We start from the raw sequence: 16,208 nt of genomic DNA on the forward strand, positions 1-16,208 counted from the left end.
GGGATAAAATGGACATGTCTACGTGTGGGTCACAAGATCTGTGTGAAAACACAAACATGTGTCTATACATTATAATGGTTGTGTGTGTGTTCGTGTCTCTGGTATGAAAACTAATACCACCTGTACAGGAAACACGGACGTATGTGTCACGGTGGTACCGCGACAGAGAGTGGTCTCCTCTATTTCAGGGGTCAGAATATCACAGTATTTGGCTACACGCACGCCTGCACTGCTTGGATCTACTTTGCTTTCCAGTTAGCTGTGCAGATTTCCCTTGTTCGTTTGTTACAAGGGTTAAACACTCCTAAAGCTTTCTGTCCTGAGTTATCTCAGCTGTTCTGATTTTCTCCACTCACCTCTTTGCTTGGTAGTTGCCAGTGATGGCTTGCTATACCTTGGAATTGGGTTGGAGCAGTGAGCCGTGGAAAGAGGAGTTGTCTCCAAAGATCGCTGTTTGGAAGTTTGTCTGGTGTCTTCCTATTCCCATCTCTCTTTTGTTTTAACCTCTCCCTTCCTTTCCCTTAATATACTATTCCATAGTCTGGATGCTTGTTGAGTGATTGCTGCTTTGTGTTACCCCTGGTCTGTATCCCCTTGTGTCTTTATTATAGAGCAGTGCTAGTGTTCCTGCTGCTCCACGGACTAGCCAGGGCCGTACTTTGTGCAAGACAGGGATAGTAATGCGATCGCCGCATGGTGTGAAAGAATCCGTCTAGGGACGTCAGTGAGCTCAGGGTTGCGCAGGGTAAGTTTCAACGGTTGCCCCTTTAATTTTTCCCTAATGGCAGCACTTCCCTTCCTATCCGTCTTGCCGTGCGCCGTCTGGCTCCTTGGTGGAGCATGACATTATCACTGGCCTCACCTTATTTGGGTCAATGATGGACCTTGTTGCTGCTCTGGTGGAGCAGCTGCATAATCTGTCACAGGAGGTGGCAGACCTGTATTCTGTGATATTGCAGTGCCCACCACAAACCCTTGTTTCAGTGGCCGCTGCTCCCAGACAATTCTTGCCTGAGCATAAATTGGCTTTGCCAGATAGCCAGGGGGGTTGATCCTGCCTGAATAATTTTTGTCAGGGTCTTTCTGGGAGAGTAAAAGACACCTTCGTCCTGTATGAGACCCCTCTTTCCTTAGTGGTCTCCATGTCCATAGCTATTAGTGTGGATTGTTGTCCCTGAGAAAGACCAATGGAGATACCATTATCTACTGGGGGTCTTGTGCTTAATAAAGCTAGGTCAGAGCCCACTTAGGAACCCATGCAGTTAGGGCAAGTGGGGTCAAATCAGGCCACCAGTGATTCGGCGCAAGACGGGAGTTGTTGTTTTTTTTGTGGTTGTAAGGGGCATTTTATAGGTACATGCCACTCAATATGTAACCGCAAACAGCTGCTGGAAAAACTAGGAAGTCCAGGTTGTTTGGAGGAAAGCAACCGGGGTACACATATCTCCTTCGTTTGTAGGTCACATTTTTTTTTGCCTGCCGAGTTCCTATTAGGTGGAAGCAGAACGGGATCCAATCTTGTTGACGCCCGGTTCGTCTGGACCAGGACCTAACTCCTCATAAGTTGCTTAAGCCTATTCCCATAATCGCTATAGATTCTGAACACCTGAGTCAGGTGCATTTCACTCAGGTTGTTCATGAATTAAGTCTTCGGGTAGGGGCCATGCACACTGAATACATTAATTGTTATATGTTAGAGGGTCTGCCCATCCTGATGGTTCTATGTCTTCCTTGGCTAAACTTTACACAATCCAGTGGTGGACTGGCAAGCACGGGAGGTAGTGACGTGGAGCAATTACTGTCTAAATAACTGCATGAACATGTATATCCATGGTCTTTACCAGGTCCTTGCCAGAGTATTTGTCTGATTTTAAAGATATTTCATCTGAGGCAAAGGTGTCAAGAGTTGCTACCTCACCGCCCTTATGATTGGTCAATCAATTTAATTCCACGGTCCAAGTTGCCAAAGAGCAGGCTATATAACATTTCAGGTCCTGAACTGCAAACCATGAAAGATTATAGAGAGCTTTGCTAAAGGGTATATCAAACCTTCCTCATCTCCCATAGCTACAGGGTTTTTATCCATTAAGAAAAAAAAATAGGGGGCTGCGCCCCTGACTGAACTTTCACGAACTTAATTGGATCACCGTTTGGGATCCATATCCTCTCCCTCTCATCCAGGATCCCTTTAATCACATTGTCAGGGTTAAATGGTTTACCAAACTGGATCTTAGGGGGGCCTACAATCTTATCCGTATTAAGGAGGAGAATCAGTGGAACACGGCCTTCAATACCTCAGAGGGGCATTATGAAAACCTCGTCATGCCATAAGGGTTGACCGATGACTCGCTGTTTTTCAACATTTTGTAAACGATATTTTCCGACATCTGCCGGATACATTTGTTGTAGTCTATTTGGATGACATTTTAATCTATTTGCCTGATCTAGAGTCACATCAGGTACATGTGGGGCAGGTTTTACATGTATTTAGGGAATAATAAACTCTTTGTCAAGTCAGAAAAATGTATGTTCCCCAGAAATGGAAACTCCTGACAGGCATATTCATTATCATCCACCAGTTTTCGTATGGATTCTGCAAAAGTCCGGGCAATTCTGGATTGGGATCTAACTGAAAATTTGAAGGCTTTACAGCCGTTTCTTGTTTCGCTAACTATTACTGCAGGCTCATTAAGAACTTTTCGTCAGTGGCTAAACCACTAAAGAATATGACCAGGAAAGGGACAGACTTTTCAAGATGGGCTAATCCAGCCCGTGAAGCATTTGCTTCTTTAAAGAAAAGTTTAAATTCTGCTCTGGTCTTCATACAGCCTAACCAACCATTCATTGTGGAGGTAGATGCATCAGAGATAGGGGTAGGGGCTGTATGTCACAGGGTTCATCCCCAAGTAAATGGCGTCTGTGCGCCTTTTTCTCTAAAAAAAAAAATTGTCACCCGTCGAATGGAATTATGCTATCGGCAATAGGGAACTTTTGGCAATAAAGTTGGCTTTCAAGGAATGGCGTCATTTTTCGAAGGGGGCAGTACATCCAGTCATGGTCATCACTGATCATAGCAACTTACTCTATCTGGAATCTGCTACACAATTTACTCCTAGACAGGCAGGGTGATCTTTTCAGTTCAGGGTGAACTTTTTTACCACGTTTAACTTTTTTGTGACTTATCAACTAGGGGTTAAAAACGTTAAGGATGATGCGTTGTCCAGTTGTTTTTCGGGGGGAGGTAGTGGTGGCGAGACTATTCCCATTTTTCAGAGAGGAGTCAACATTTCTGCAATATGTACGGACCTGGAAAAAAGAGGTCGTAGCAGCCCAGGGGTATGCGCCCCTGCCGCTTGCCCTCCATGTAAACTGTTTGTTCATTTGAACCTCCGACCTAAAATATTAAGCGAACATTATGATTCAGTTTTCGCTGGACATCCTGGTAGTAAAACTACCACTGATCTACTCTCTCATTGTTTTTGGTGGTCACGGTTGCACCAGGAAGTTCGGAATTACAGTTGAAACCAGAAGTTTACATACACTATAAAACAAGACACATATGCATGTTTTTGTCAAAATCTACCATGAAATCAGAATAAACCTTTCCCGTTTTAGGTCAATTAGGATTACCATAATTTTTAATATTTGCCAAATGCCAGAATGATGAGAGAGAAAGAATTTTTTAAGGCATTTTTATTACTTACTGCAAAGTCAAAAGTTTACATACGTTTCATTAGTATTTGGTACCATTGGGATATCCTTCTACATGCTTCTCACAATAGTTGGTCGGAATTTGGGCCCATTCCTCCTGACAAAACTGCTTTGTCGGTCGCCTTGCTCGCACCTGCCTTTTCAGCTTAGCCCATAAATTTTCAATAGGATTTAGATCAGAGTTTTGTGATGGCTACTCCAAAACATTGGCTTTGTTATCCCTAGGCCACTTTGTTACCATTTTGGCAGTATGCTTTGGGTCATTGCTAGTGTTGAGCGATACCTTCCGATATCAGGAAATATCGGATCGGATTGGATCGGGCCGATACTCAAAAAGTATCGGATATCGCCGATTCCGATACCGAAACCAATGGAAGTCAATGGGACACAAATATCGGAATGAAAATAAACCCTTTCTTTCCTTGTAGGTTAATTCTACATGAAGGAAAACAACTAACAATAATGTAGAATGTATTGGGGGAGGTGGTTGCCCAAATCGATGGGAACAGTGCTCACAGTGAAACATGAAAAGCCGGCAATTCAGCAGCGGCATACACCGGTACCCGACAATTTATAACAGAAAGGATAGAGCTTCACACATAGATTAGATAGATAGAAACATGTCAGTCACATATATAAGAAGTACAGTGACAGTGTTGCTTACTGTACTTGTCATTTAGAGTAAAGGATTTATTTTAAAAAATATTAGTGTTTTCATGCACCGTCTCTTTAAAAAAGCCGGCCGGCAATTCAGCAGCGGTACTCGACAATTTAGAACAGAAAGATAGAGCATCACACATAGATTAGATAGATAGAAACATGTCAGTCACATATATAATAAGTACAGTGACAATGTTGGTTACTGTAATTGTCATTTAGTGTTAAAATAAATAAATTTTAGGCTCTAGCGGAGGTTAAGCAGATAGCTGGGGCAGATGTTTGAAGCCTGGGAAGGGGGTAATTACCCACGGAGCTTCCCAGGCTACTAATATCAGCCCCCAGCTGAATACCTAGCCTTTACTAGCTATTAAAATGGGGTACCCTGAAAAAAATGACGTGGGGTCCCCCCTATTTTAATAACTAGCAAAGGCTAGGCAGACAGCTGGGGGCTGATATTAATAGCCCAGGAAGGGTGCCATGAATATTGGCCCCCTCCCAGGCTAGAAACACCAGCCGTCAGCCGCCCCAGAAATGGCGCATCCATAGGATGTGCCAATTCTGGCACTTAGCCTCGCTCTTCCCACTGCCCTGTAGCGGTGGCAGTGGGGTAATAGGGCTGGGGTTGATGTCAACTTATAATGCCAGCTGACATCAAGCCCAGGTTAGTAATGGAGAGGCGTCTATAAGACACCCCCATTACTAACCCCATAGTCAAAGTTAAAAAAAACACAAACACCCAGAATAAAGTCCTTTAATTGAAATAAAGACACAATTCTTTATTGTTCTAAATTAAACCATACTTACCATCACGCCCATTCCAGCTGAAGCCAACGATCTCCTGCAATAAAAGAAAAATAATAAAGCAACATCATCCTTACCTTTCCATGGTTCCCAGGACGGCTCCAGCTCTGCTACATTCACATGACAGGCTGGACCGCAGCAGAAAGCTGCCATCCAGCCTGTCATCCCGCAGACACTGAGAAGCGCAGGCATGCTTGCGCTCCTCAGTGTCTGGCTGTGACGGCATCCTGATGAGCCGACAATGAACTCAGCTCACCTCATGCACATCACTGACAGCATGGGAGAATTCTCCTGCTGAAGCGCTGAGTGCAGGAGAATTTTCCCACGCTGTCAGTGACGTGCATGAGGTGAGCTGAGTTCATTGGACATGACCTCGGCTCATCTTTATGCCGTCACAGCGAGACACTGAGGAGCGCAAGCATGCCTGAGCTTCTCAGTGTCTGGCTGTGACGGCATCCAGATGAGCCGACAATGAACTCAGCTCACCTCATGCACGTCACTGACAGCGTGGGAGAATTCTCCTGCGCATGCGGTGAGCGTAAGAGAATTCTCCTGCTGAAGCGCTGAGCGCAGGAGAATTTTCCCACGCTGTCAGTGACGTGCATGAGGTGAGCTGAGTTCATTGGACATGACCTCGGCTCATCTGGATGCCGTCACAGCCAGACACTGCAGAGCGCAAGCATGCCTGCGCTTCTCAGTGTCTGCGGGATGACAGGCTGGATGGCAGCTTTCTGCTGCGGTCCAGCCTGTCATCTCCATGTAGCAGAGCTGAAGCTGTCGTGGGAACCATGGAAAGGTAGGGATGATGTTGGTTTATTATTTTTCTTTATTGCAGGAGATCGTTGGCTTCAGCAGGAATGGGCGTGATGGTAAGTATGGTTCAATTTAGAACAATAAAGAATTGTGTGTTTATTTCAATTAAAGGACTTTATTCTGGGTGGTGTTTTTTTTAAATACTTTACTAGAAATTCATGGTGGTCATGTCTAATATTGGCGTGACCCCATGAATTTCGGGCCAGGGCCAGCTGATAATACCAAGCTGGCCCTAACCTCTTTATTACCCAGTGAGCCACCGCACCAGGGCCCTGGATGAGTTGGGTACAGCGCCAGAAGATGGCGCTTCTATGAACGTGCCATTTTCCGGGGTGGCTGCGGACTGGAATTTGCAGCGGGGGGGGGGGGGCCCAGAAAGCTCGGGCCTCCCTGCGCTGCGGATTCCAGCCCCCAGCTGCCTAGTTGTACCTGGCTGGACACAAAAATAGGGAGAAGCCCCACGTATTTTTTTTTTTAAATTATTTCATGAAATTCATGAAATAATTAAGAAAAAAAGGGCTTCCCTATATTGTTGTGTCCAACCAGGTACAAATAGGCAGCTGGTGGTTGGGGGCAGCCCGTTCCTGCCTGCTGTACCTGACTGGACACAAATATAGTGCGAAGCCCCACGTCAATTTTTTTTTAATTATTTAATTTCACACTAAATGACAAGTACAGTAAGCAACACTGTCACTGTACTTCTTATATATGTGACTGACATGTTTCTATCTCTCTAATCTATGTGTGATGCTCTATTCTTTCTGTTGTAAATTGTCGGGTACCGCTGCTGAATTGCCGGCCGGCTTTTTTAAAGAGACGGTGCATGAAAACACTTTTTAAATAAATCCTTTACACTAAATGACAAGTACAGTAAGCAACACTGTCGCTGTACTTATTATATATGTGACTGACATGTTTATTCGGGTGCTCTGAAGAAAAGAGTAATCCCATCATACGAAGGTGACCTTGTCGTGGTTGATGGGCACACATAAATTGGCCAAATTATGCGCAAAAAACCTTCATTTTTCAAAGTGACATTAGTCTAGATACAATATTTCTTATATATTCATGTATGGAGTGCCAAAGTTCTTTTTGCAATTGAGATTACTCTTTTCTTCAGAGCACCCGAATAGACCAGTGAGCGACCCCTCTCTTTTTTCTATCAATCATTTTTGGGATCCCGCTCCTGGAGCATTGCAGCAGGTACGTGTTCACACTGTTAGAAGTTTGACAGCCTTTTTTCTGACCATGTGTCCCTCCCATTCAGTCACAGGTGGTTTTAACTAGCTCTACCAGCCCATACATTGTAGGTTAAAAGCCCAAGCAGAGACATATTGTCCATACAGGCTTACAGCCCAAGAGTGGCATATCCAGTGGTAGCGTAGCGTAGTTTCCCACCATACGAAGGTGACCTTGTCGTGGTTGATGGGCACACATAAATTGGCCAAATTATGCGCAAAAAACCTTCATTTTTCAAAGTGACATTAGTCTAGATACAATATTTCTTATATATTCATGTATGGAGTGCCGAAGTTCTTTTTGCAATTGAGATTACTCTTTTCTTCAGAGCACCCGAATAGACCAGTGAGCGACCCCTCTCTTTTTTCTATTATCATATACAACCCCTGGCAAAAATTATGGAATCACCGGGCTCGGAGGATGTTCATTCAGTTGTTTAATGTTGTTGAAACAAAACAGATCACAAACATGGCACAAAACTAAAGTCATTTCAAATGGCAACTTTAGGGCTTTAAGAAGCACTAAAAGAAATCAAGATAAAAAATGTGGTAATCAGTAAGGGTAATGTTTTTCAGACCAAGCAGAGGGAAAAAATTATGGAATCACTCAATTCTGAGGAAAAAAATTATGGAATCACTCTGTAAATTTTCATTTCATCATGGAATCATGAAAAACAAACACACAAAAAAACACTCCAATACATCACTAGTATTTTGTTGCACCACCTCTGGCTTTAATAACAGCTTGCAGTCTCTGAGGCATGGAGTTAATGAGTGACAAACAGTACTCCTCATCAATCTGGCTCCAACTTTCTCTGATTGCTGTTGCCAGATCATCTTTGCAGGTTGGAGCCTTGTCATAGACCATTTTCTTCAACTTCCACCAAAGATTTTCAATTGGATTGAGATCCGGACTATTTGCAAGCCATGACATTGACCTTATGTGTCGTCTTTCAAGGAAAAATGATGTCATCATCCCCAAACATCCTTTCAATTGATGGGATAAGAAAACTGTCCAAAATATCAATGTAAAATTGGGCATTTATTGAAGATGCAATGACAGCCATCTCCCCAGTGCCTTTACCTGACATGCAGCCCCATATCATCAATGACTGTGGAAATTTGCATGTTCTCTTCATGCAGTCATCTTTATAAATCTCATTGGAATGGCACCAAACAAAAGTTCCAGCATCATCACCTTGCCCAATGCAGATTCGCGATTCATCAGTGAATATGACTTTCATCCAGTCATCCACAGTCAACGATTGCTTTTCCTTAGCCCATTGTAACCTTGTTTTTTTCTGTTTAAGTGTTAATGATGGCTTATGTTTAGCTTTTCTGTATGTAAATCCCATTTCCTTTAGGCGGTTTCTTACAGTTTGGTCACAGACATTGACTCCAGTTTCCTTCCATTCGTTCCTCATTTGTTTTGTTGTGCATTTCCTGTTTTGGAGACATATTGCTTTAAGTTTCCGGTCTTGACGCTTTGATGTCTTCCTTGGTCTACCAGTATGTTTGCCTTTAAAAACCTTCGCATGTTGTTTGCATTTGGCCCAGATTTTAGACACAGTTGACTGTGAACAACCAACATCTTTTGCAACATTGCGTGATGATTTACCTCCTTTTAAGAGTTTGATAATCCTCTCCTTTTTTTCAATTGACATCTCTCGTGTTGGAGCCATGATTCATGTTAGTCCACTTGGTGCAACAGCTCTCCAAGGTGTGATCACTCATTTTTAGATGCAGACTAACGAGCAGATCTAATTTGATGCAGGTGTTAGTTTCGGAAATGAAAATTTACAGGGTGATTCCATAATTTTTTCCTCAGAATTGAGTGATTCCATAATTTTTTCCCTTTGCTTGGTCTGAAAAAAATTACCCTTACTGAGTACCACATTTTTCATCTTGATTTCTTTTAGTGTTTCTTAAAGCCCTAAAGTTGCCATTTGAAATTACTTTAGTTTTGAGCCAAGTCTGTGATCTGCTTTTTTTCAACAACATTAAACAACTGAATGAACATCCTCCGAGCCCGGTGATTCCATAATTTTTGCCAGGGGTTGTAGGCAATCCAAAATTGTTTAAAGGCATAGTAATCTTAGTGTATGTAAACTTTTGACTTTGCAGGAAGTAATAAAAATGCCATAAAACATTCTCTCTCATTATTCTGACATTTGGCAAATATTAAAAATTATGGAAATCCTAATTGACCTAAAACAGGAAATCTTTATTCTGATTTCATGTCAGATATTGATAACATTTCTTGTCAGATATTGATAAAAACATGCATATGTGTCTTTTTATATAGTGTATGTAAACTTCTGGTTTCAACTGTACAACTGGCAGAAAAAGGTTCAACTTTATGGTCTTTTTATTCTCTTTAACTATGTACATATGATTTATATTATTTACTGAGGTTTATCACATAATAAGAAATTGAAAAACATATGAATTGATGAGTATTATTTTTCTACAAATAAAAATTGCCTTTAATGCCATTATACTCATGTTTCCTCCAGTTTTTCTACATATCTTTGAGTAGACATATTCAGGCTATGGTCTGGTATTTCTGACCAGGTATCCTAGCCTGATTAATGATTAATATGAGGTGGGCCACTGTTTGTTTATTAAAATATATATGACGTAGCAATGCCAGGTAGGCTACGGTTAAATCCTAGCTTTGCAGGCTTTGATTAGTACAGCTGGCTAACTCTGAATATAAACAGGCTAGGTGTTCATCTAAGGCAGTCAGCTCAGGGAAGCTGACCAAACTGGATGGATCTTGGAGCTCAAGAGAGACAGGTTAGAAATCCCTCTCTGAGAAGAGTCTGCACATGGCATGTGCAGGGAATCACAAATATCAGTGGTTGCTATGGACAATGACTGTTTTGTTTGACCGAGCTAAGGCTAGCTCAGCCTTATTTGAGTAGGCAGGATCTATACTGTTTAGTTAAATCCATAGCCTTGTCCAGGTGCTATGTTCATGTGTTTGTTTTGGTGCTGCGCAACCTGTGGAAAGCAATAAAAACTACATGTGTTAGAACCAAAACTGCATTGATCGTGTGAACGCTACCCAAGGCCTAATGTCTACCAGAGAGAGAGAATCCCTACAATTGGTGGAAGTAATGCGGGTGTGAAGTCCCAGAGAGCACAGACGATTCAGTGTAAAGACTGAATGTCCTGGGTAAAGGCAGCTACAGCATTGTGAACATAGTTTGAAAGCATGGAGGAGCTTGTTAAGAAATTAACCCAGGTGCAGCAACAGCAGAAGCAGACCCAACAGGAAACCAACAAACTCCTGATCCAGCAGTATCAACAGAAGCAGCAGGAGTTAAAGCAGCAGCTTCTGCAGTAGCAGTGGTGACAGCAGCAACAGCATTAGCTGCAGATGGCTCTCCTGGCAGAACCTGTCCGGGCCAAAAAGATAGCATCACCCGCCAAAGTGAAGGTATCCAGGTGAGGAGAACGGTATGGGAGGAATTACAGAAGATGACACTGGAGGAGGACGTCGAGGCTTTCCAGACTGTGTTTGAGTGGGTTGAACACAGAGAGAAACTGCTCCTAGAGCAATGGGCAGAAGACTTAGCTACATACGTTACAGGGGAATGGCAGAAAGCGTACCACGACCATGCCCTGCAGAATGCCAAGGAGTACGACAAGCTGAAGGTAAAGATTATGGCACGTTTGGGCGTCACCCTAGTAGCCTGGACACAACAGGCTCACCTCTGGTGCTACCAAAGGGACAAACCTACCTCGTCCCAGATGTTCGACCTGTTACACAATGTCCAAACATGGCTGAAACCTGAGACCTGTTCTCCAGTACAGATGGTGGAAAGAGTGGTAGTGTATCGGTTTATCCACTCACTACAGAAAGCCATGCAAAACTGTGTTGCTCAAGGAGATCCCCAGAATGCAGATTACCTTGTGAGCCTCGTGGAAAGATACATGGCCATGGAGAACTCCCTAAGCAATCAAGGGAGCTTAAGGACACAATTCTAGGAGACCCAAAATAAGGGGCCCAATGCCACATCTGAGGGGCACACAAAGACCCAGGAGGAGTCAGAGCCAGGTTCAAAGGTTATAACTCGTACCATTATCTTTTCGAGGAGTTGAGTCCCTTAGGAAAGGTCATCAATATCTGATCGTCCGGGCCAAACACCCAGCGCCCCTGCCGATCAGCTGCTATCGGTGTCGGAGGCAGAAGGAAATACTCAATTGTGGAGCTGGCAGTCTTCTGATTGTGGCTGAGGCTTGGAACTGCACATCCGCCTCCTATTAAAATCAATAATGTTTAGTAACCTGCCGCGGCCACTACCAGAAGACAGCCAGCTCCGCAAATGAGTATTTCCATCCGGTGGCCACCGACATCGATAACATCTGATTGGCGGGGGTGTCGGGAGTCAGAAAAAGTAGAGGATAACCTCTTTAAATACAGACAGCATGATGCCATCAGTGTTTTCACAGGCCCAAAGACATATGTATTGGCACGTCTCATCCATGATGCCTGAAAAAAACGGACATGTCTCTGTAAATTTGGAACAGACATGGTCTGAGAGAAAACATGCACATGTGAATAGCACCATAGATTATAATGGGCATTTATAGAACCAGTACATGCAACAAGGACGTCTAAATGATGCCTAATGAGATTTAAAAAAAACATAATAAATTGAATGATGATGAGGAATAAATTCTATAAAGGATTCAGAAGAAAAACAAACAATACCACATAATGATGAGACAAATGCCATGTCATGACCTGAGGTTACCAGGGAGCCACAGATTAAAAAAACCCGGCATGTTGCCCTGCCACATACTGCAGCTTCATCAGGGGTAAGCCTCCGTTTGAAGATTGTAACTTTAGATACCCCCACCTAATGAAGATAAACGCATAAGAAAAATATTTGAATACTTGTTTAAAAGGAAATATGTCACCTAGGAAAATGCTATTTCCCTGCAGATATAGGGTAATCGGCAGGTAAATAGAATTACAATGCTGCCCAGCCGCCTTACTGAAAGTGCAGCTACCAGTAGAAAATGAACTTTCAGCCACGGGCGCGTGGCGTGCATACAGTGGCCACAGTCACTATAGTGCGAGCACTGGCTGTAAGCACGCGCTTTGAATGACAGCTTTTTCTGAAGGGCATCTGTCGAGAGCGAGTTTTCAATCAAAGTGCTAGGGCCCTCATGACTGAAAGCTGGTGGCTCCTGGGAGCAAATAAGTTCATTTTCTCCCAGTAGCAGCACTTTCAGTAAGGCAGCCAGGCAGCATTGTAATGCTGTTTAACTGCACATCAACCCCATATCTGGAGGTAAATTAAGTTTTCCTAAATGACAGGCTTCCTCTAAGCAACTGCCCATGTGCAGACAACAAACATCAGAAAATTTATAACAGGAAATGGTAATCATTACCCAAAATGAAAATGTCGGCCACTATAGAATACATTGGACGAAGATGGCACATGCGCATGAGCAGCCATATTATAAGCACGCATGTGCATAAACAACATGAACCTGTCACCTATAATTTATTGTGAAGGATATAGTAGAAGAACCATCCCACATCCCCCCAAAACAACACATTATATGTCCACCATAATTGTACCATTAAAACTGCCCTTAAATAGCAGTATCAGGAATGGGTGAATAGCGTAAATAAGAACATAAAACACACATTTGCAAAGAAAAAAAAGTCTAAATTTACCTTTGACCATCTACTGTACAAAGTGAAACGCCCCAAAGGTCAGGACTAAATTTAGCCAGTTGAGGAATGTAATCAGCAACCTATAGAGAAAAAAAGCACTGTCTGTAAAAAAAGCAATGTAAGGCAAAAAGAAAGAATACAAAATAAAGAAAATGTCATTATGAACAATATCTAAACACAATTAATTAGCAAACAACATTTATTTTGTCTATAGTGATATCTCAATAGAAAATTAATATAGTCACTGTCTAGTTACACTGACAAAGAAATGTTCAGGTAAGATGTTAATAGCACAAGTGCCTGTCAGATGTGCAGTAGAAAGCACCACTGCTGTAACCTGGAGATAATACTTTAACGGCACTCGGTAGTGTGTGCAGCCTCTTCTTAGCCTTAGAACCTCTGGTGTCTCTAGTGATAAAATATTCACTAGGAGCACATCTTATTGCACATGCTAAGAGGCACTTGTCCTATTAACATTTTAAGGAAGGTTTCTCTAAACTGACACTTTCGCCAAATTATTCATATTGAACTGAACACACAATGTAATAATAGCTGGAGAGCGGAATAAAACTTTTTCTTGCCTCTCTGTTTTGGAGATATCAGCTGTCGTATTTAGCACCTAATGAGTTAACTTTTGTTAAGTCCGAGTGAGTGCTATCACATAGTTTTCACTGTGGGCGTGTACTTCTTCACCCTGTATGATTTGACCAATAAGCAGGCAGCAACATACCAGAAAAAGAACACCCTCCCATAGCTTAGGTTTCTCACTGTGCAAGAAGTAAGAATGCAGCTCTGATCTCCTGGTCTAACCTCCAGGGCTGTGGAGTCGGAGTCGTAGAGTCGATGTCCATTTTTGTGGAGTCAAGAGTCGGTATAAAATGGACCGACTCCAACAATATATAATAAATTGGTACAGTAATTCAATGCAGTATGTGCTGTAAATTTTTTCAGAAAGATTTGGGAAAGTTATGAAATGTCATGTAAATATTTGTTCTATTCCTGATCTAAGGATCTAGGCTTTTAATTGAGATGAATGCACTTTATGTACATGCTCAGTTGTAAGGCAGTGCTGTGAAGTCTGAGTCGTAAGTCATGGAAATTGAGGAGTCCGAGTAATAGGTTTGGCTTACCGACTCCACAGCCCGGCTAACCTCCTGCATGATTTCAAAGTGATGGGAGATTAGAGCACAAATGACTCATAAGTTTGTTAAGGTCAGTGTGCGGGAGGGTCAGCACAGCTGAGCTTAGCTGTGCCATATTACAAACCCTTCTCTCAGCTCTCCTCCTCTCCGTTCAAGTACAAAAAAGCAGAAGTGGATACATACATTTTTCTTCAAAGTCCGCCATATAACAATTTGCATATGGGGGTGCCACACTGGACCCCATCACTGTACCTTACCTCTGTTGATAAAAGGAATATTGAAAAAGAAAAGTTTTCGAGAAGTACAATCTTAAGTAGATTTATATAGAAAGTTCTGGCTTCATCATCATGTCCAGTCTTCGGTAATAATTCATCGACTGCTGAAAGCCACTTTTAGTGGGTAATGGAGGTATACAAGCTATTTACATCCCAATGAACCAAAAAACTTCCAGAAGCAATGTTCACCATATTGCCAATAATCCTAATGAAGTCGCCTGTATCCAATAAGAGAGATCTAGTATCACGAATTAATGGTGTAAGAGCCTTTTCTTATAGGATGGAAAGAGGGAACAAGTTGAACTCTGTGGACACCAAAATGGGTATCAAGGCGGGGGTTGTCCAATCTTTTGTGAATTTTGGGCAGGGTATAGAACACCGGGATAACATATTTGATCAAAAATGTATGAATGTTCCTATCGATAACCCCTAAATTTAGATAATATTGTAGAAGAGTATAAATCTTTTTCTCAATCATTGGGGAAGGATTATGTGGTAATAGTAAATAAACCGTGATGTCCTATATTTGTGACATAATCTCATTGATATGAGAAAAAGATTTATAGATATCTTATGCATAAAGGAAGCCCATTGGACACCTTGCTTGCATTTTACGATTTTCTCAATGGTGTTTGGCCAGAACTGAGGTTCTGTATTCAGTACAGTGATGACAACATAAGTTTTCTAAACAACAAAATTATTAAAAGCGATAACTCCTTATTACTTGATCTTTATGAGAAAAATACTGATCACGATAGTTTACGTCACTTTAGTAGCTGCCATCCTACAGCCACAAAGAAAGCTATCCCAAATTCTCAGTTTAAATTGGTCAAAAGGATTGTTACAGACTCTTCCCAATAACAACAGAGATTAGATGAAATGAAGGCCCAATTCACTGACAGAGATTATACTGAACATGTATTATCAAGGAGCAGAGACTCCCATCAAGCATCAGTCAGATCAAGACAAGGTAAACATCTAGCATTTGTACATACATTTCATCCATTTTCCTATAGAATACATAGTCAAATCCGCAGACACTGGCACATTCTAGCTCTAGGCTATCCTATGGTCAAAGAATTCTAAAATCCCTTCCCACCTTGTTTTAGAAAACCCAGTCATCTAAGGGATAAACTAGTGAGGGCAGACAGAGGTTCAGCTATTAAATTACCCATCCAACGTTTTTTGTTATCTCGTAAGAATGGGATATTCCATTGTCTATGCCAGAAAGGACGTGTTTATTTTGTTAACCCTGCACTGGTTTATGCAGTATGTTTAATAAACCAGTGGAAGATTTAAAGAGACAGCATTCGTGTCTAATTCTATATGCAGCCGAGTAAGCCGATTTACCACACCCTATTAAGGCTTTTTTTTACTTGTGAATCATCTTTTGTTATATGTGGCGTTAAATGCCCATGTGGCTTCATGTATATAGGTGAAACCACCCAACATGTACATGATCGTATATCGCAGCACAAATCCACTATACATTGTAAAAAAAATAGTCTTATCGTTGCCACATCACTTTTCTGAAGCTAAAAACACACCATAGCCCAATTAAGATTTCAAGTATTAGAACAGATTTAGCTTTCTAGGCGAGGAGAGGATTGAGTCAATTAAAACAGCGTGATGCGTTCAGGATTCACCGTCTACAAACATTACACCCTAAAGGTTTGAATAAGAACTATGATGTGATGTTTCCAGCTACATTTGATTTCCTTTCTCTTGTTTATATCGTTCCACCTTTAACTATGTTCTTTCTTTTTTACAGAATCGCTAGAATATGGTGATGGTCACCTCCTCACATGGGTAAGGTTATGTTCCTTTCATCATAGGCCTTGTTGATCTCTCTCCAAATGTAACGTTT

At 42.0% G+C, this 16,208-nt stretch overlaps 1 protein-coding gene across 2 annotated transcripts in view; it reads right to left on the reverse strand.

Moving 5' to 3' along the window:
- Positions 1 to 16,208, reverse strand: part of GLS (glutaminase) — a 672,521-nt gene that overhangs the window by 506,112 nt on the left and 150,201 nt on the right. For both annotated transcript variants that reach the window (XM_073647835.1, XM_073647836.1), the window contains exon 5: positions 12,925 to 13,004. In XM_073647835.1, coding sequence (XP_073503936.1) covers positions 12,925 to 13,004 — 80 coding nt within the window. The remainder of the gene's footprint in view (positions 1 to 12,924; positions 13,005 to 16,208) is intronic.

The sequence above is a fragment of the Phyllobates terribilis genome, unplaced genomic scaffold (assembly GCF_046119375.1).
Source record: "Phyllobates terribilis strain yellow unplaced genomic scaffold, ASM4611937v1 Scaffold_9__5_contigs__length_417890890, whole genome shotgun sequence".
NCBI classification, from domain to species: domain Eukaryota; kingdom Metazoa; phylum Chordata; class Amphibia; order Anura; family Dendrobatidae; genus Phyllobates; species Phyllobates terribilis.